This window comes from Nothobranchius furzeri, chromosome 12 (assembly GCF_043380555.1).
Source record: "Nothobranchius furzeri strain GRZ-AD chromosome 12, NfurGRZ-RIMD1, whole genome shotgun sequence".
In the NCBI taxonomy this organism is placed as follows: Eukaryota; Metazoa; Chordata; class Actinopteri; order Cyprinodontiformes; family Nothobranchiidae; genus Nothobranchius; species Nothobranchius furzeri.
The window spans coordinates 12,582,785-12,603,962 of record NC_091752.1 but is presented as its reverse complement, the minus strand read 5'-3'; the positions used below and the strand labels follow the sequence as shown (position 1 = coordinate 12,603,962).

General features: G+C 45.8%; 1 protein-coding gene across 7 annotated transcripts in view; it reads right to left on the bottom strand.

Moving 5' to 3' along the window:
• Nucleotides 1-702: 702 nt before the first annotated feature.
• The window catches only part of LOC107374282 (gamma-aminobutyric acid receptor subunit pi), a 183,019-nt gene continuing 162,543 nt past the window's right edge, over nt 703-21,178 (bottom strand). For 4 of the 7 annotated variants that reach the window (XM_070542263.1, XM_070542260.1, XM_070542261.1 and 1 more), the window contains 3 exons: nt 7,604-7,756; nt 5,398-5,702; nt 703-5,309 (listed from right to left, as the gene is read on the bottom strand). In XM_070542263.1, coding sequence (XP_070398364.1) covers nt 4,944-5,309; nt 5,398-5,702; nt 7,604-7,756 — 824 coding nt within the window. In that variant the 3' untranslated portion in view covers nt 703-4,943. The remainder of the gene's footprint in view (nt 5,310-5,397; nt 5,703-7,603; nt 7,757-21,178) is intronic. The other 3 variants (XM_070542264.1, XM_070542266.1, XM_070542265.1) reach the window with 3 other exon arrangements.

The window sequence follows — 21,178 nt, the reverse complement described above, 5'->3', positions numbered from 1 at the left end:
GGTGTGGCTCTAAACTCAGGTGTGGGAGCAACATGATGAGTCAGCCAACCTTGTGAGGATGGATTTTAATCTGTAAAGGTGTGGATATTTAGATTTACCTGATGAATCAAATTGTTTCTAAATAAAGTAGGAACCTCTGGATAATTCAATCATTAAACAAAGTTAGCTTTTTCCGCTCAGATGGTAAAACATGGTAAATGGCCTGCATGTGATATAGCGCCTTTTAGAGTCCTAGAACCCCCAAGGCACTTTACAACACAACCAGTCATTCACCCGTTCACACACACAATCACACGCTGGTGGTGATGAGCTACGATATAGCCACAGCTGCCCTGGAGCGCGCTGACAGAGGCTGTGTATGACACGCTGTCGTACACAGGTACCATGGGTCACTCCGACCACCACCAGCAGGTAAGGGAGGTTAAGTGTCTTGCCCAAGGACACAATGACAGTGACAAACTGAATGGGGCTTGAACCTGCAACCTTCCGATTATGGGGAGTGCACTTAACTCCTGTGCCACCGTCGCCCCACCGATGGGCAAAGTCACCTAATGGAAATGTCCTCATGTGTCCGTTAGATGTAATTCCAGGGACAGTGATGTCCTCATCCTCTTCCTGTTGACCTCCCACTGGGACTCTGCGACCAGCGGAGGATCCACACCGACGGGCTTTCTGAAGACTTGAGAAAAAAAGTCCCAATAATCCACACTAACCTTTTTATTGCCATCATTCATATTCAGACACCAAATTAACATGCATAGTATCACTTATGTAAATTAGGTTAGGCCAACAGGTGCTCTACAGCTTATCAATACATTTCACTAAAGTTCTCAGTCCGTCTGACCTTTGACTCATGAGTCTGAGATCCAGAAGTAAAATTAAAAATCCACTCTGTTGTTTTACCAAAAGTGTTTAGAAAGACACTTCTGATGAACACGTGCACTCACATCTGAATGTGGCTGAGGAGCTGTAGGATTGGATGTGTGGTTTGGAGCCGCAGAAAATTCAAGGTAAAAATCTAGTTTTTACTTGTTTCTGGTGGCTCAAAACTAACAAAGCTGTTATTGTCTCATAGTTCATAAAACAGAAGCATCTCTCAGACTCCATCTGGAACCAGCTCTGATCCTGGTGGTGACCTGGGGTTACCGTCCTGTTACACAGGTCCTTAGAGAGCAGAACAAAGTTCATCATGCAGGAAAGACATTAAGTACTAAAACACTTTTACTAAATGGTGAAAGAAAAAAATCAGGAGTGAGTTATCAGGAGTGAGTCGTGTTTATGTTCCTGTCTCAGCAAATACAGATTCAGCTGTGTAGTTTCAGCCTGATGTCACTTCATCTGCTTAGATTTACTCCTGAAATGTTCCAGATCTTCGTTGGAGCTCCCCCATGGCTGCCCTGCATCAGTAACTGGCAGCCATTTGTTTTCTTATTAAAGCTTGAGATTCTTCTAGGCTCCTCCTGCTTCTCCAAGCTCTGGTCCTCACCTCCACATGACCCCAGATGGATGTTATTTCAACTTACAGCAAGTAACAGGACATAAAAACCACCATGTGAGGTTTGTTGTTTAGTCTTTCATAATCAGTGTTGGGCAAGTTACTTCAAAACTGCATTATTTATTACTTGTTACTCTCATTTTAAAGTAATTCATTACATTACAATAGTACTGATTATAAAATGTAAGGCATTACACTACTTTTGCATTACTCTAAGTTATTTTCACCAAAACAACTTCTGTATGAATCTGGTAATCTGACGCTCAGTGAGCTCATGACATATTTGTGGAAAGTGATGTGGTGTCTGAGCTAGGGTTGCTGTTAAAAACAGTCAGATATAATAACAGTGCTTTAAAATGATTGTTTATTAAATGAAAGCAACAACAATCTGTACTCTCAGCATGCTGCCATCTTATATTAACTGAGCAGGGAGTGAGGTGGTGGGGGCTCCAAGCCTATATTTGCCTTGGTCTCCAAATGCCTTGATACGGCCCTGGATGTGGGACTGACTTCTGGGGTGATCTGATTCTATCACATGTATAAATATTAAATGCTTATATATCATTGTTTTTCACTGGTAAAAATGTGTATTGGGGATAAATCTACCTACTTTTTTTCTTTTCAAGCACTTTGTTTTGTTTTCTTGATTTTATTTGAATGATTTTCTGCCCTTTCTCCCTCTAACCTTCCTGCATGCTGCATGTTTTCTCCGTCTTCCAGAAAAACTGTTTCCTAGATTTCCTATTTTCTAACCATCAGCCAAAGGGATCTACCGAACGCAAAAAAAAAAGCTTCATATGCGCTGCGCTCCAGCAACAATGAGTTGAAATCACCAGGGCACAGATTATGAACTCAGCTGAAAAGTACATGAAGTACCAGAGAATATGGGCTGATATAAATGATCGCAAATGAATTACTTTGTTTTGGTGGAGCGATTTTGTGAATATAACAGCAGCAGCGCGCAGGACGAGTATTTGAGCCATTACTGCTGCATCCTCTCTGCTCATAGAATGCCCGCAAAGCTGAGTCCATAAATGACGTCATATATGTGGATACCAGATCTTTTTTCAGGCTTCCCACAATTGGAATTTTTAGGAAACCCGCATCTTGATTCTAGGTTTAAAAATGCATTGTAATTACCGTGTTACTGACAATTGTACCTAGTAAATATCACCATTTTCTTTCCCTGTAATGCCTTACATTACGACATTACAGCATAAAGCAATGCATTACAGTAATTTATTACTTTTGTAATGCTTTACACCCAACACTGTTCATACTGATGAAGACCCAGAAGATTAGATGATTTAATGTGCTAAAATAACTCGGAAAGCATCCGTGACGAAAGAAGATAAACAGATGTTTTCCTAATTAAATATCAAATATGACATTGTTACCTTTAAACATTTGATGCATTCATCATTTATAAAACACCAGGAGTCTCTGAAGAGAGACAAACAGCAGAAGTGTGTAGTTTTCTTCAAAAGGTCATGCAGCAGTTCTCTGTGTGTGTGTGTGCGCACGCGTGCGTGTGTGCGCGCGTGTGTGTGTGAATGTATGGGTGTGTGTTGCTAAAGGTTTTCAGTTAGTTGCTTTTTGCCGTTGTGCCACTAGATGTCACTGTATCTTACACTTCTGTGATGCTTCATGCTGTCTTGCACCACGGACCCATAGCTGCTGCTTCTTTAGTCCAGCTGTTTATAAACAAGGCAGCTTTTGTTTGGAAATACTGAGGCAGATTTAAAAGATGACAAACTATTCACCAGATTTCTGATTAAAATCAATGAGGCCAAAGGCCACCACATTTATATGCAGGCAGTAAGAGAGCACACCTCTTCCACGACGGATGTTAGTAGGATTGTTCCTTTCTCCTCCACTGTCCATTTCCTCCATTATTGTTATTTAAATATTAGCTTTGCTGGCAAAACCGGAAAATTAGCCATAAAATACCGATGATTATTTTGTCACAACAGAACAGTTACATTTATTTCACGCTGTGGAAAACACACCTGTCGTCAAGTGTCAGATCACCACTCCGTCCTACAGTCCCAGATCATCCTAGAACAGCGATTCCTTCCATTAGCTAAATAACTGTCTCTGTGTAAAAGCTCACTGCAGGTTTGCTCACACACACACACACACGCACGCACGCACGCACACACACACACACACACACACACACACACACACACAGGTCTGATTCTGTTCCTTCCTCTGAGCTGACGAACATGTAGGATCCTGTCAGTGTTCCCAAACCAGAGCAGGCAGAACTCGGGAGGTAGAGCGCGCTGTCCTAATCAGATCGATTCCAGCTCCCTACAGAGAACTCTGCTGTTGTGTCCTTGGGCAAGACAGTTCAAGATTCAAGACGTATTTGTGATTTTGCACCATATTTGCAGAAATACAAATCTCACTAGCCTCTCCAAGGCATACTCAGTAAAAAAAAAAAACATTTAAAACTACAAATATGGTGACACTTCACCCCCCTGCCTGCCTGTTGTGTCCTTGGGCAAGACTCTGTAAGCGTGTCCCAGAGCAGCTGTGGCTACAATGTAGCTCACCACCATCGGCATGTGAGTGGATGATACACTGTGGTGTAAAGCGCTTTGGAGTCCAACGACTATGAAAGGTGCCATGCAACTGCAGCTCACTTCATAGTAAATGGCCTGTAGTTGTATAGTGTTCTACAGCCCCCCATGGCGCTTCACAACTCAGCCATTCACCCATTCACATGCTGGTGAGGATGAGCCACAATGTAATCACAGCTGCCCTGCAGCGTACTGACACAGGCGCCAGCGATCCCTCCAACCACCACCAGCAGGCAGAGTGGGCCAAAAGTCTTGCCCAAGGACACAACAGCAGCATTCTGTGGCGGGAGCGGGGATCAAACCTGCAACCTTGCTAGACAACCCACTCTACCCCTAGAGCTGCCCATTTCACAAGTGAAGTTCATTTTTTTGTTCCTTGTTCATATGAGCAACATGTGGAAAACATGTTTTCACATGTGACCTCCATGTGAAGATCATGTAGGGTGTCCTATGGAACCGTCCAGGAGGAGTTTCTTCCTAATTCTACCAACATCTTGTGTAATCGCGTATTTTATCTTGACACGTCTGGATCTGACTTCATGTAAACGGCAGAAACTAATGGAAGCACAAATTTTACATGAGCTGCTGTAAGACTGAAGCTGCAGCAGCATGCTCAGGCCAGCAGGACAAAGACTGTAAATATGCATAACCTTTAAGCAGGCAGAAACGTCCCACAGGTGTATCTAAGGTGCATCTTAATCATAAACTAGCAGGAGTAAGCTTCAAACGTTCACTAGAAATATGACTCCATTCATGAACCTAGATGTAGAAACTGAAAGAATCCATCTCAAAACACGCTCAGGTACCACTTCCTGTCTAGCCTCACATTCTCCTGGACACGTGTTGCACTGAAGCCGACGCTACAAGTACAGATAGTATGTCCAGTAGAGCAGGTTGACACCAACGAACGAAAGCGGGAAGGCAACTCTGGAATAGTTGTCTATGTGGTGCGGGTTCTCCACATGGCAGCAGCTTATAAGACGGAAAATTTTGCGAAAGGTGGCCAGAGTTGTGAGGCACAAGTTGGTGGGTTCTGGAGGGGACGCCTCAGGTTTGGGTTCACTGCCAGAGGGGCTGGAGGGGCTGACCGTGAGTTGTGTTGAGGCATGAGCAGGAGGCGTTGTTCCTGCAGGCTCCTTACGCCGCTTGGCTCTGTGGGAGTGACTGGTTATAGTGGTGACGATGCCGTTAATTTCATCCTCCATCTCCTGCATTTGGTGGCTATACTGGAGGAGGGAGAAGCAAGAAGGACAGTGGTGTGTGAGTGGAGGAGAATTTCTCAAAGCAGTGATTTTTATGACACGTTACACTCACCAAGATGAGGATGACAGGGATGACAAAGACAGAAACCATCACGATGAACACACTGACTGTAACCATGGCAACAGTCATGACCACAACAGTAATATTTATGTGAAGGAGTCTCACCATGAACATGTGAGCATCAGCATGACTCAGAGAGCAGAAATGAGCCACAGCGTATTCAATAAGCGCTCCGAAGATGAAGCTGAAGCAGATCCCCAGGTAGACGTCGATGGCTTTGATGAAGCAGTTGGCGTTGGGCAGCGAAGTCCGGGCTCCCATCATCAGGGTGGTCATGGTCAGAACGGTAGTCACTCCTGGAAAAACAAAAATAAACATGAAAATAAAATAAATCTAGATGGCATCTTAGGTGTTTTTTCTCCAATAATCAAGATGATAAATGTCAACAAATGTTAAAACTCAACATAATACCAGATAAAATACACTAATATGCGTGTGTTTACATATGTTTTTATATACATACATATATACACACACACAGACACACACACACACACACACACACACACACATATATATATATATATATATATATATATATGTGTGTGTGTGTGTGTGTGTGTGTGTGTGTATAAATGTATATATATATGTATTAATGTATGGATTTATGTATTTATACATATATGCATATGTTTATATGTGTGTGTGTATAAAAATGAAACCAAACATACAGTAAGAGTTGGATTTGAGGTGAAATGTGGTACAAATCTGATGCAATAAGATGTGAACAAACACAAGCTAATGTGATATTCTGCTATGAGATAAAATGAGATTTGTAAAATGATGATAAACAGCAAGATCCAACTAGGTGAGAGACAGTAAAGCAGAACAAGCTGAGAGTCCACTTCTTTATTTCTTGTCCACTGACGTCTCAGGCAGACGAGCCTTTTGTGATGATGGTGATGGTTTTATGATGAATGCTCCAGCTCCAGTCAGTAATTCAGACAGTTTTGCTGCTTATTTAAGGTTAATGTGTAGGTTCCAGGTCAAGAAGGAAAGCTCAGATGTTCCTGGTCCCAGCAGCACTCTTCTGTTACCCAGGTGAGATTGCCTAAGGAGTCCTTGGACCAGACAGGAAATATGATCCCTCCTGTGAGTTCTGAGTCTGTACAGAGGGAAACAACCAGAGGCTGGGCTCTTTAGTGCCAAAGCTGCTCTTGTCCTTTCAGTCACAATCCAAACCTTCTGACTATAGGTCAAATTTGGATTGTGGACATTCAGCTTCTTCAGATGGGAGTAATGCCCTTGTTACCAACTCTACTCCATCCACATCACCCATCAGCAAAAAAAGATTACTGGTTTTCAGCAGAGAAGCAGGACCTCCGACTCACATCTTTGGAATTAAAGGTTTACGTTAGTATCAGTGTCTAGTAGGGATGAATGCCTCAGGGGGATAACAACCAGTTACCCACATCCCAGCTGAGCTTCAGACGACAGGATCTGGAGTCTTAGTTCCTGATGTGTGGACATCTCTCCTCAGATTGGCTAACAGTAACACGACTCTACCACTGACTCTGTTCGCTGTACAACGTTGATGTTGTATCTACACAAATACCACAAACCTGGAGGAGTTCTGCTTTGTGGTGGAGTTGCTAATGCTAATGGTTAGCTTCTACTAGACGAGACGTTCTCTGCTGTTTCCTGTCCTAAACAAACAACAGCTTCCCCGTCGTGAGTCCAGATGGGTGAGGCCATGAATGTTAGTGACAGTGTGACGTAGATATGTCAGCATTTTCTATCCTAGAGTTTCACGATCTGTTTTCTATCAGAAGCTACTGCAGGAGGTAGGTGTAGGAGACATGTTCAGCCTGCATGAAACACTCAGAGTGGCCAATCAGATAAACAAACAAACAAATAACCGACTTGATCAGTAGGATATTTATCTAGGAGACTCTAGTAAATATTATTTAGTTTTAGTTTTGTTTTGTTTTGATTCTGTGAACTTGTCTTCTCTTGATATTTATTTATTCAGCTTGAAGTACACAAATTTAGATTTGCAAATAAAGACTTCCTGCAGGTTTGTGATGGAGACGTCTAAAGTCACGCCAGAAATGTTGGGCGTATTCATCCGGGAACCCAACAACCTGAGCAGGGACTTTGAGTCACATCAACACGGCAGTGGTTTAAAAACAAGAAACATGACATCAAATGAAGCCAACTATAAGATCAGGTTTGAGTGAACAAGCAGCAGAAATACCTATACAGATGCGAGCTGGAACAGAGGATAAGGAAATCCAGAAGGAAACCCATGAGAGGACCACCAGCAGGCTGGAGGGGACGTAGGTTTCCAGGATGAAATACAAAATGCTCCTCTTCAGCTCGAAATGGAAAACCAGCTTGGGGTAACTGCCTTTGAGAGGAGGGATGGAAATCTATTAGTGTATTTGTTGGATAATGGCTGAACTGGAGCTCTAAAGCTACATGAGATGAGCTGCTGCCAGGGTGTAGGTCATTAGTAGAACATCTCCAGAACCACAGGACAGACTTTAATGAGAAAGTTGTGTTCAGCCAGATTCAACATGGCTGCCACAGATAATCAGCCTTAAAGCTGTACGGCTCTGAGTAGAGCTGCTGCTCCTCCACTGCTGACAGGTGTGTGTGTGTGTGTGTATGTGTGTGGGCATAGTAATTCACCCATTTGTGACATCACAACAAGGGTTTTGTAGAAACTGTTCATTTTAGGCTATTTCCTGAGGCCAAACAGATTTATATGGGATTAGATTTGTGCCAATAGGATCAAGAAAAAACACTTTGGAGATCAAACAAATATTAAGATATTGACAGAGAAAAATCATCTCAAAAGAAAAACGATCTGAATCAGCTTCTTAAAATGAGTAATAAAGTATGTTTTATTTTTCTGTTTGCCTCTATGTGTTTTTGTTATCTATTTCCATTGTTTCATTCTTGCTGCTCAGAGCTTTGCTCTCACTACCAGATTTGCACTTACACTTTTTGCTTTCTCCGTTGCAATATCTGAGTTTTTGTTTGCAATTCTGACACAACCCTTTTGGGTGGGTGGGACTTCTGAGAAGTCCTCTCCCATAGAACAGTGGTTTCTCAAGAGTTCTCTTGAGTTCAGTGACCCGGAAGTGATGTAGCCTCCAAGACTATTTTTTTCCCACTTCGGTCAACAACATGAATTTTGAGCCCCAACCACGTTATTTCTGCTGTCTGTGGTGTCTACTGAGGATCTAAAGTGAGTATTGATAATATATTTTACCTTTTCTTAGTTAATCTGTAAGTTAAGCCACTTTTTAAGTTGGTTTTAACCAGAGGTGGAAAGAGTACTAAAATGTTGTACTTAAGTACAAGTATAATTACTTTCATAAAATTTTACTCAATTACACGTAAAATTACCTGCCTCAAAATGTAATCAAGTAAAAGTAAAAAGTAGCTTATTTCAAATGTAGTCAGAGTAAAAGTTACTTAGTTACTTTTTTGACTGTGCAAGGACGGGCTCTTCTGAATAGTTAAAAAAAAGACAATGGGGTATAAATGTCAAAGTGGCCGTTTTTTTAATTAAATGAACAAAGATGCATATTGAAGTACAAAGGCAGTTACACTGCAAACTAGTAACATGAATTAGGTTATAGTCACAGGCCCATGACTTTTCCCTGAATGCTTATTTAGAGCAGCTGATTTTTAAAGTTAGCAGAGTTCATCTTTGGTAGTGGGTTCACTCACTCATTTAAAGATATCGGCCAGAGGCAAAATTTGTTTGAACAGCATGTGTAAATGTGTATTAAAATCTCAGATGAAAAAGGTTTTTGGATTTTGACGGCTGGAATTGGAAGAAAATCTGATGTTTGTGACTGGCGCAGGAAAAACAGAAACTACCTTCCAGTCTAAGCCCTGGGCAGCAGTTGACGTTTCACATGGAGCTCTGCTGAAACAGCTGTAGTAAACAATGCCCAACTCCGGTGTTTCTGCATTAGCGTTACAGCAGAGAACAATGTGTCATCAATCAGATGTAGCTTCTGAAGCCTCTACTAGTCCATCAGATTTGTTTTTTCTCTGGGATACGGCGACGAGAACGGATGTTAGATTACTGGAGAAGTTCAACCGAACTCCGACCCCGCCAGCTGGATATCACTACCAGAGGTGCAGACATGTTTTAGACCGTTTGACTCAGAAGACCTGCGACCTGATTTGGACATAGAGGAGGATTCTGTTCATCTTCAGAACCAAAATCGGTACAGTTTGTTTACTTTTCTTAAATATTTCATTTCTGTGCTCCACTGGAAGCTCTAAGCTGGCAAGTTTTCAGCTGGTCTTAGCTCCATCATGTGTCCCAATATAGTTCAGTAATCTACAGTTTTACTGCTGTGTGTATTTATTGATATAACTCTGGAAAATAATGAACCTACAATTTACCAGAATAAATCTTCCTGATACTGAAGTAACTCCTTAGCTCAATTCGTTGTTTGCACTAATCCAGGATGTCATGGAGGTTCTAATGTTGAAATATAGAGATCATCTTTTAGATTATATCTCTGTGTAAGTGTGTGTGTGTGTGTGTGTGTGTGTGTGTGTGTGTGTGTGTGTGAGTGCGTGCGTGCGTGCGTGTGTGTGTGTCGTAGCTTTCCCAAAGGACTTGTTCTTTCCTTACAGGAGCTAACTCGGTTAGCAGTTTTGCTGCAGTCATGCTAACGGGACTCGTCTGGAGTCCAGAAGTAGCGGTGCGGTTCTAGATGGATTTATAGATGTAGGTTTAGATCAGACCTGTTATTTAAAAATGCGTGTAGGACACAGACACATGGCTCAGACCTTTTGCTGCAGCTGTAAACGCAATTTTACGTAATAATTACGAGCATGAAAGTAAACAAATAACAGTGATTCACAATATTAGCATCAGCAGCTAGCTTGTTTTACGTGCTGGAGTGACGTATGCGAAACACAGTTCTTCACTGTCTGGAGGAGAGGATTTATATTTTCTGTAATCATTTATGACAAAAGTCCTTAATAAAACAAAAAACTGGACCCAGTACATGTTTATATAGATAATAAAGTGTAGTTATTTTGCATTTCTACAATTTTAATGCCGAGCATTTAACCCTTCACCACTGAAATCAGTTTGTTCATTCCAGTCCTTCTAAATAATCCTCCAATCATCCAACTGGAATCCTTAAGGGTCCCGTAACGTCCATCCTGTCAGAACAGGCCTTGGGAGCCCAGGTGTTACTAGAACTAATGGTGTCTCCTCACCAGCGTGAGCCTCCAAACTGTGAAGGTTGGTCTCCAAACATGAACTTCAAATGCATGCATTTATCTCCTCTTGTAACACTTTAACATGTTTTAAAAGGCTTGTATCATGATATGTTACACCTCCCAGACCAAAAATAGGTCCAATATAAGATAAAACATTATCATAAACAATGCAGAGACGTCATGGTTTATTAAATACAAGTTATTTTCCTGAGCCATTACTTCAGCCAAGATATAGGATGCATGGATTTGATGAAGCCATGCTGTCTTATGCAGTCCTACACACACACACACACACACACACACACACACACACACACACACACACACACACACACACACACACACACACACACACACACACACACCATGACTAATTTAACTACACTGAACTGCTTTTGTAATAATTTAATCTCTTATTCTGGAGTAAAATAAAGAAACAAGCTAAATCATCACATATCTGTGGCATCAAGAAGCATCTTCTGAGTTCAAACACAGGGATGGAGCACAATGTTTACACCTGAACAGTATCAGGATGTTTTAACTCACAGAGGCCTGCAGGTCTTCTGTTTTATGAGCAGAGCGCTGATAATCCGCTTGTTATGATCGCTAAACGTTATTTTGCCGCTTCCGTGCGCGGTAAGGAAACACATTTCAAACACGGAACCGAGTCTGGTTGCCGAACCGAGCAGAATTCTGATGACGTCACACCGGTGCGCGAAGGTGCGGGTTCCAACCCACAGGAGAGGAGGGAGAGAGGAGGTAAACAGCGAGTGGATCACAGGGACTGAACTGATGTTTTTGAGCAAAACTGCGGTAAAAATGGCTGTTTGTCCTCACCATAAAGCGTGTAGCCCCCCCTCCCCGGTTTAGACATGGTGCTCATGCAGGTGTCTCTTTCTGTTCCGACGCTGCTACACGTAATATTTTTAATTTATTAAGCCTACAATTTATTTTTACTCAGTAACGGATATGATTTAAAATGTAGCGAATTACAATTCTTTTTTAAAAACTTACTCAAGTAAAAGTAAAAGTACAGATTTTAAAAACGACTTCAAAAGTATAAATTGTTGAGGGTCTGACCTCATGAGGAAATTACTATGCAGTGATTTTCTCCAAGATGACTGTGCTTAAATTGCTCTGAAAAGCAAATAATCACATCAGCGCCAAGAAACTTCATTTCCCATGATGCTTTGCACACAGAAGCATTGGGTGATGTCACCGCCTAGTACCAGAAACACGTTCTGCACATGTGCGGGAAGCCGTGGAGCTTTTCCCGCGAACTAAGACCATAAATCTTCAGCAGAGACAAAGAAACCTGGTTCTTTTGCCCAGGATACCTGGCGGTAAGGACACGCTTGTCGAACGCTCCGACAACTTGAGCACGCGGAAGCTCTAAGTGCCCAAGTTGAGCCACGAAACCGCTGGAAGCCACTCAACTCCATCGGGACCTGACTGGGAATGAGCGGAGCTCCATTCAGCTCTCAGAGACGCTGTAAGTTGTCAAACTCAGCACAAAAGAAACTTCGTTCTCTTTGTGTCCAGCCCGTGGAGAAACACTCCCGGAGAACGCCAAACAACGGAGAAAGCATCAAACCGACGGATGACGCTGAAAACTGCGGAGAAAACGGAGAACCGTCAAATCAAACAGCTGGGGACGCCTTGCTGCTCATCTGGTGATCAGAAAACTCATTTTTCTCTCTCCTTTTCTTCTCCCGTTTCCTCTATAGTCCAGAATAAGCAATAAAACCACGCTATTGCTTTAAAAGTAGCTTCGTGTTTTCCTCTTTCGTTCCCAAAACACGTCCGCCGGGTCATTTTGAAAGAATAAACTGCTTATTGATCATCGCTAATATCTTTAGTCGTCAGCTCTGGCCAGGCTGCCGACTCCTTTTAGATTAAATAATTTACAAGTGACCTTTTGTTGTTTGTTAACTTTTGAAGTGTTTGAGTTAAGTTTTACTGTGATTCTAAGCCACTAAGTGTTCGGGAAAGTAGAAAACTTTACACATCCAGGTCTCCTGTTGAATGCGAGGGGAGGGGAAGAGCCCCACACACACTCACAGCTCACTCCCCCCACCTACTCTGGGGAAACAAAGACCCATTCATCTCACACACACACACACACTCACTCACACACACCACACAAACACCTTGAACATTATTTTGAATATACATCCTTTTATTATATCACATGGTTATTATTCATTTATGCCACTGTTTATTCATTTGACAAATTGTTAATTAAACGTTATAAAATTCAGATTTTCGTCTCCAGTAGCTTTGTTGTGTCGAAGAGAAGTCTCTGCTCCAAGGATTCTACGAACTTCAAGAAAGACTGATAAGAGTTTTGGATTCAATTTTTCCCCGGTTAAAGGGGAATGGTGCCCCGTATATCTAAGAATATCTTAATTAATTAATAAATCAGTAAATATTTAGATATTTACAGAATTTATTGAAGAATCCAAAAGTAAGTTGAAGCTTACTAATTGTTCGCTCCTAATAACCCCAACATTAATTGGTGCGGCCGTGTGAGGCTTGGATACACAGAGACTTTCTATCCGGCACAAACAAACAAATAAATCCAAAGAGCTTGAATTAAAAATAATCAGTTGTTCAGCCTTGAACCAGCAACAGAGTGGTGCTGATTTCGCTGAGCAGGAAGCTGCATCGAACTCTCACCAGTAACTCAGTGCTTCTTTAAAGGTGCAACGTGTAAATTAATTCTGGTTGACCTTTTAGGTTAAAAATTCAGTTTTTCCTTAAAGGTGCAACGTGTAATTAATTCTGGCTAACCTTTTAGGTTACAATTCAGTTCCTCATTAAAGGTGCAGTGTGTAAGTAATTCTGACTAACCCTTTTAGGCTAAAATTAACTGCTAATTTAGCGACTTTAACTCACAGTGGCTATTATAACTAACTGAAACCTTCACTCAAAGACTGATAACACCCTGTTTGCTAATATTCTGAAGGAATAACTAGCATATTTAACACTGCAAGTGTTGTAAGACGTTGCTACGGCAACGCACCAGCTTGTGCTAAAATACTGAAAGGAATAGTATTTTAAGCGTCAGTCACGGCATTCCGTGCAATCTTAAAACGCTAAAACCTGTGCGCACAAAGGTTAATTTAGTGTTTTTCTGCTACAAAGCTAGCAGTTGCTGCCCAAAAGGTGCAGCTTGAGCTATCTGCAGAAGCTCTACTAGGCTATTTTTGGTTCGGTTGTTAAAATGGAGGGACAGAGTAGTGAACTGACCAACTCCCAGCAACCAGGTGGCGCTGCGGCCCACAAATGTGAACCTGGCCTACTTTCTGGACAAATATTGTCCAAACTGGTCGCGGTTGCTCGAGAACCCGACTACCCTTCTAGGGATTTCACTGAAGAACAGCGTAGCGACGAGCTAGAAGCTGTAATTGATCAAATAGAAAACCTGGATGGTACAAAACCAATCCAGGTTCACTTAGCTAAGTTAGCCTTGATCCTCTATCAGAGAGAACTCCAACATGATCGAGAGATCATGAAGCTCCAGAGCATGCTAGCTGAAAGGCAGCAAAATGGAAGGCAGAAGGATGACGAGGAGGAAGACAACACCGATTCTGGGGAAGATGGGGAGAAGACCCCGCCCCCCTCTGCTGATGACAACAGACAGTGGGAAGGGGGGAAACACCAGGACTCTCTGGACGGACGCACGCCGCAGGGGAGAGATGAAGCTCATCTGTCCCAACCTTCGGCCCCGTTCCCTACACACACTCTAGGGCATTCAGGACCACCTAGGGGCCGAGGGCAGTTCGCCCTCGAACCCCAGGTTGGACCACCACCCTCATCTTCACGGCCTTCTCAATCAGTGAGAAGTCGACCAGCTGAGCGGCACCTCTATTTAGATCGCTCCCCAGTCCACGAAGGGTGCAAGGTGCCGATTGGGGTTATGCACCCCAACCTGCACCTCAACCATTCACCCATCCTAGCTACTCCGGTATTTGGCATGCCAGCAACCAGCTGCAGGACAAAGCATCATACGCCAGTCCGTACCCGGACAGAGCGTATTACGCAGAAGCCCCAGTTGAAAGACGCAGGCTGCACTACGCAGACGTGCCCCGGGAGGAGGACCTCCCAGGACACCCACGTGACGTGCCAGCAGCCCGTCACAGCATGCCGAACCCCAATTTGGGCCCCAGGAGTCAACATTGGGAGCCCAGAGCACACCAGCGATATCCAGCACCCTCTGAGACAGACCGTGGGTCAGAGTCAGAGGATGACGCGCCGTACCGTGAGTCAGGGCTCCGTGTACGTCAAATTGAATCGCTAGCTAAAGACATAGAACGCTTTGATCCTAACACCAATTAATCCAACGTCGACGATTATCTCAGGGAGATAGAACGTTGTCTGCTTGATCTTCCAGCACCCTCTTCAAGGGAAAAGCTCAAGCTAATTTGGAAAACCACATCTAGAACGGTGCACGGTTTCATGGAAACTCTACTACCTGACATTCGAGATCGGTACTCTTCGCTCTGCCGAGCGTTGAGAGATGAATACGCCACGTATGCAGACTCTGCGTCTGCTACAATGGGGGCCTTCTCCATCAAACACGGGAGGAACGAACCCCCCAGAGAGTATTATCGCCGACTCAAAAGTGCTTATTTCCAAGGTCGAAACGGCCCTGGGGTCGAGGAAGACCCTGCCTTCAGATCCCTGTTCATTCACAACCTGCACGAGTGTGTTCGCTCCGAAGTCTCAATGTATTGTCGGATGAAAAAACTGACAACTCAGGAGGGTAGGAGATACGCCCAACAGGCTTGGGAAGCTGGCGGAAAGCCCCAAAAGCCTGACGCACATCACCGCGTCATGCACCTAACTCCCGACACCGAGCCGCGTTTGGAGCTTGAAGGCACAGAAGCTCCACCCACTAAGCCAAAATCTGCTAAACCTAGACCTGCTAAACCGCGAGAGCAGTCCCAATCTCCTCAACAGGGGAAGGGGGGTGCTAATCGGCCGCCTAGGTCTGGACAATCAGACAGGAAGTGGCCCAACCAAAACCAACGGCAGGTAGGTTGGAACAGTGGAAGGTTTAAGGAGCGCCGCCAACAGGTAAGTCCCGAACGCAAGTCCGCAGGTGAGTACTTGACCAAAGCCGACCTCCAGGAGATGTTTCAGCAGTTCCTAGCTAAACAGAAGGAACAGCTGAGATCTGCAGAAGAGACCCCTGCACCAAAGTCTTCTTCTAAGAAGCCAGACCCAGAGCCAACATCTGCATGACTAGGCGTGGCTCAAACCCCCAGCGTGGCCAGGACCTACCTGATCAGCTGGGGAAACACTACTGGTAGATCACAGGAGCCTCCTGAAATCTACCCCCCAGAGAAACCTGATACTAAGTTTCTGAAGTTCCTTGGTGACTTAACAAACCATGATCATGCTCGCCGTTTGTACTGTAGCACCAACGTAGGTGGATGCATACAAGTTGATGCTCTGCTGGATACCGGCTCAGAAATCACCCTGATATGCTCCACACTGTTCCATCGCTTGTCTGACACCATGCGGTCGCTCGGGAAACCAGTCCAGGTAGAACCCTGTGACCTGAAAATCACCAGCTACACCCAGACCCGGGAGTGTATCACTCACCGGGCGTGGCTGGACATCACCTTCCAAGACATGACTCTGGTTCACCCGTTTTATGTCTGCCAGCTAGACACTGAACCACTTCTCATTGGTCAGGACCTGCTTGAACGTCTAGCTCCCCTCATCGACTGCCAGAAGGGTCAACTGTGGGCCCAGGTGGACACACCTAAGCCCTGGAACCCAGATAGCAGCCGACCATCCTCCATTCTTGAAGTCAACATAAGTGAGCAGCAAAACCCTTGTTCCAAGGTCATGGCCCTCCCTACGGCTCCCTCAGACGATGTCCGCCTGCAAAGGCACGAAACCGCTCCTGGAACTCTGCTCTGCACACATTCATCTTTTCTCTGCTCGCTGAAGAACGTCAGCCTGCAGCCATATGCACCACACATAGTTGGTGGTCTCACCATCAACTGCACCCACATCTCAGATGCTCGCCTTGCTCTTTGGTCGGAAAAGTCAGCCATCAGCCAGCAGACGTTTGAACACCTGCGTCAGAAGGACCCCCTGCTGGTCAGCGTGACACGTAGCCATCGGCTCTTGTCACCTACTTGGCCGCAGAGGCTCCTGAAAGCGCCAGAGGTCTGCTCTCTGACTATCCAACTTGGAGCAAGACAGCTCACACATACATTCAGCATCATACCACAGCTTGATCCACCTGCACTCATCGGAGCAGATCTGCTGGTTCGACTCGGTGCCCAGCTGGACACTTGCAATCAAGTCCTTTGGGCCCGGGCCACACCATCCTCTGAGCCTCGCTCAGAAGGCCCTGAACACTTGCTGTCCAGACAGACCATTCCACAGGCCTGCCGTGCAGTGGTTGAGGCCAGCACGGTTCTGCCCCCACTGGTCAAAGGAGTGCCTGTTCGTCTGACTCTGATGAAGCATCAGAAGCTGCCAGGCACCCAAGCCTTCTTCCAGCCATCACCACACTTCTTGGAGCTCAACTTAGCCGTCTGTGGCATGCCACTCTTGGAGCTGAACAATCGTTCTGCTTACTTGTTGGTCGAAAATCCGACCCAGAGTCCTATCCACCTGCCGGCAGGAAAGCCCTTGGGCATGCTGATAGATAGCTCATTCCATGACTTCGAACTTTCAGTCCCCGTGATCAGACAACTTCCGTTGTTCTTGAATGACAGACAGGTTGGTGCAGACACATTCAGTACTTTCCCTTCACAAATGATTACCATCAAGCGGCATGAAGCCCTTCCTGAGGAACCCATTTGCAGTGCAACCTTAGATACTGACGGCGGTCAGTGTCTAACGGTTTTTGCAATAAATACTCAACCCTCAGAGTCACCGGTTGAAAGCCCGGAACACCAGAGACCCTCCTCCTCTGAACCTTATGACGGCTTCGAGGCCGAAGTCAGCCAGCAGCTTGACAAAGCGGATGCGCTGGAGTCAGAGGAGCAGAGAGCAGCGCTTAGAAGCCTGTTCTATGAGTTTCAGTCCATCTTATCCAGGGACTCCCTGGACTGTGGACTCACAAACCTGCACACGGTTCGCATTTCGACGAACCCGAATGCCCCTCCTACTTTTGTACGTCAGTACAAGATTCCCCTCGCTGCTTATGAGTCGATCCAGGAGATCCTCGATCAGCTGAAGGAGAAAAACATCATCAGAGAGTGTAACTCCACTTACAACTCTCCCATCTGGCCGGTTCTGAAACCGACTGGGAAATGGCGTCTCACCATAGACTATCGTGCACTGAACAAACAAGTACCTCTCTCCAGGTGGCCTATGATCCATTTAGATCAGGAGCTAGCCAGAGTCAGAGATGCTCGTTTCTTCTCTACGGTTGACGTAGCCAACGGCTTCTGGACCATGAAGGTTGAGCCGGCGGACCAGTATAAACTGGCTTTCTCCTTTGGAAATCGCCAATATACTTGGAACCGCTGCCCCTTTGGCTACTCTAACTCACCTGCAGAGTTCAACATCTTCCTCCACAAAGCCATGTCAGATGCTGCTTCTAGAGGGAACCTCATATATGTCGATGACATCTTGATGAGGAGTCGAACCTTCGAGGAGCACCTGGCCGAACTTCGTCACGTGCTGTAACAGCTCGCTGACGCCGGAGCTAAATTGGCGATTCTCAAGGGACAGTGGTGTCGAACCAAAGTGGAGTATGTTGGACTGCTGGTTGGCCCTAATGGAGTCGAGCCCCAAGCGGGACGCATTAGAGCCATTCAGGACATCAAAGCCCCAGCTAATCTGACTGAACTCAGGAGCTTCCTCGGAGTCTGCAACTACTCCAGGCAGTTCATTGAGGAGTACGCTGAAACAGCGAGGCCCCTCACTGAGCTGCTTCGGAACGACACACCTTTCGTGTGGGACAGACCCCAAGAACTCTCCTTCCAGTTCCTAAAACAGAAGTTGGCGTCCGCACCCTGTCTGGCTTACCCAGACAAGGATAAAGAGTTCTACATAGAGGCTACTTTCTCCTCTCACTGCCTGAGCGCTGCTTTGAAGCAGAAACACGATCAGGACATGAGAGTTGTGGCATACGTCAGCAAGCCTCTGAGCAAGGTGGAACTCCAGTTCTCAGACTGCGAGAGAGCTCTCCTCTCTACAGTCTGGGCCGTCGAACACTTTCGTAGTTACATCGGTGGACAGAAAGTGATCATTGAAACGTGTCATCAGCCTGTCACCTTCCTAAACAGCCAGCGACTGCGCGAAGGAAGAGTGTCAAACAGCCGCATTGCGACGTGGATGATGGTGCTCCAAGGATACAACATTGAGGTCAAGTATGGTCAGAACACCAAGCTAGCGCTAGGACAAGGGCTAGCAGGCTGCCAGCACTGTGACTCTGACTCCGTCATGGGCCCCCTGGACACACCTGCCGCAGTCTACCCAACCGCATCCAATCATCGCTACTTTGATGAGAATGTTTGCCAAGGGCTTCCGAAAGTTTACACTGACGGATGCGCCTACCTTCACGAAGGCCAGCTCCGTGCCGGGGTTGGAGTCGTTTGGGTGGACTGTGACACTAAGCAACCAAATCACTACCGGTTGGGCCAAAAGTCTAGTCAGTACGCCGAAATTGCTGCAGTGTTGATAACCCTCCAGCAGGCGGCAGCCTTGGACATCACTCAAATCGTCCTTTGCTCTGATTCAAACTACGCTAGACACAGCTTCATCTCTCACTTCCCCATGTGGAAGGAGAATCACATGAAAAACGCCAGGAACAGAGACGTGAAACACTCGGAGTTATTCCTAGCGTGTGATCTGCTCACCACTGAGAAAGGCATAATGGTCTACTGGAAAAAGGTCAAAGGTCACTCCAGGACCATAGGTCCGGAGAAAGATGGTAATGACGAAGCTGACCGCCTTGCTAAGCTCGGTGCTGACCAGGGAACCTGCTGGGAATTCAAAGACGAGTGGCTTCCTCCCAAGGCCGTTCACGAGGTCTGTGCGATTACTCGTCGCCATGCTAAACAGGCAGACGAACCTCGAACCGTTGGGGTACCCGTGTTTCTAGGCTGAAAACCACATGACGCGGACCTAGTCACCATGCAGGAATGAGATCCTGACCTGAAGCTCATCCGCGAGCTTCTCCAAAAGGGCCCGATACCTGAACAACCATCACCACCTATGGGCGCAAGCAGAGATTTGGTAAACCTGCATCGTCAACTCGCGCACCTGAAACTACAAAACGATTTGTTAGTTTACATGCGTGACGATCACAGCCCGCCGCGCTGGGTCGTTCCACTCGACCACAGAGGAGTAATGCTTGCCTACGCCCACGACACTCCGGTTGGAGGTCACCGCGGAGCAAAAGCTACGCTCGCATCACTGACAGAAGTAGCATATTGGCCGTCGATGTCCAAGGACGTACCCAGCTATGTCCAAGGCTGCCTCGTCTGTGCCCAGTTTCAACCCTCCCAGCCGCTTGCTAGAGCACCACTGCAACGCAGGGGAATAACCTTCCCTTGGTCCCACCTGCAGATCGACTGGGTTGGACCGGTTCCCAAATCGGCAAGAGGAAACAAATATATGCTAACTGTAACTTGCAGTTTCACGAAGTGGGTGGAGTGCCTTCCAGCGCCAAACGATACAGCCGTCACAACCGCTGTACTGCTGATTAACCACGTTTTCAGTCGATGGGGACTTCCACTCTGCATTGACTCTGACTGAGGAACTCATTTCACATCCAGTGTAATGACGTCCCTGTTTGAACTTCTGGGAGTGGAAGTGAGATTCCACCTCCCCTATCACCCACAGTCATCCGGACAGGTCGAACGGATGAACCGCACGGTCGTCTCTATGCTCAAAAAGTACGTCTGCTCCACTGGGAAGGACTGGGACGTCAAGCTCCCTCTGGTCCTGATGGCCATACGGTCCACTCCACAGCGATCCACGGGGGTTACGCCCTTTGAGATGATGACCGGCAGACTGATGACTCTACCACTGCACCTCCTGTATCACCCAGAGGATGTCAGTGTTGCCACTGCCTATACCGCTCATCAGTATGTGGCAGACTTGAAAACACACCTCAGAGCTACGTTCGCGCACGCTCAGAAAAAACTGGAGACCAACGTAGAAGGCACTAAGGCCTACTACGACCAAAAGACAACCAGCCGCGAATACGAGGTGGGTGACAAAGTATTCTACTTTCGGTTCGCCCAACCGGCACGCAAAGCTAAGAAGTTCCTGCCCTGCTGGTCAGGACCATTTGAGATTGTGGCAAAACTCTCTCCAGTTGCATACAGGTTACGCATCACCAAAGCGAGACAGGAGCCTGTCTACAAATGGGTGCATGCAAACCAAATCAAACCCTACGTCAAACCATCCCCGCGGGTACAGAGACCAGACTCCCCGCAGGAGGTAGACGTAGTCTCCACATAGTTTTATGCATGGAAATGGAAAGGGGGGGGAAGTGCACGTTTAACCCACTAACATGTACTAACCGACAAAGAACAAGACCCCCCCCCCCCCCCCCCCCCCCCCCAGCCGTTCT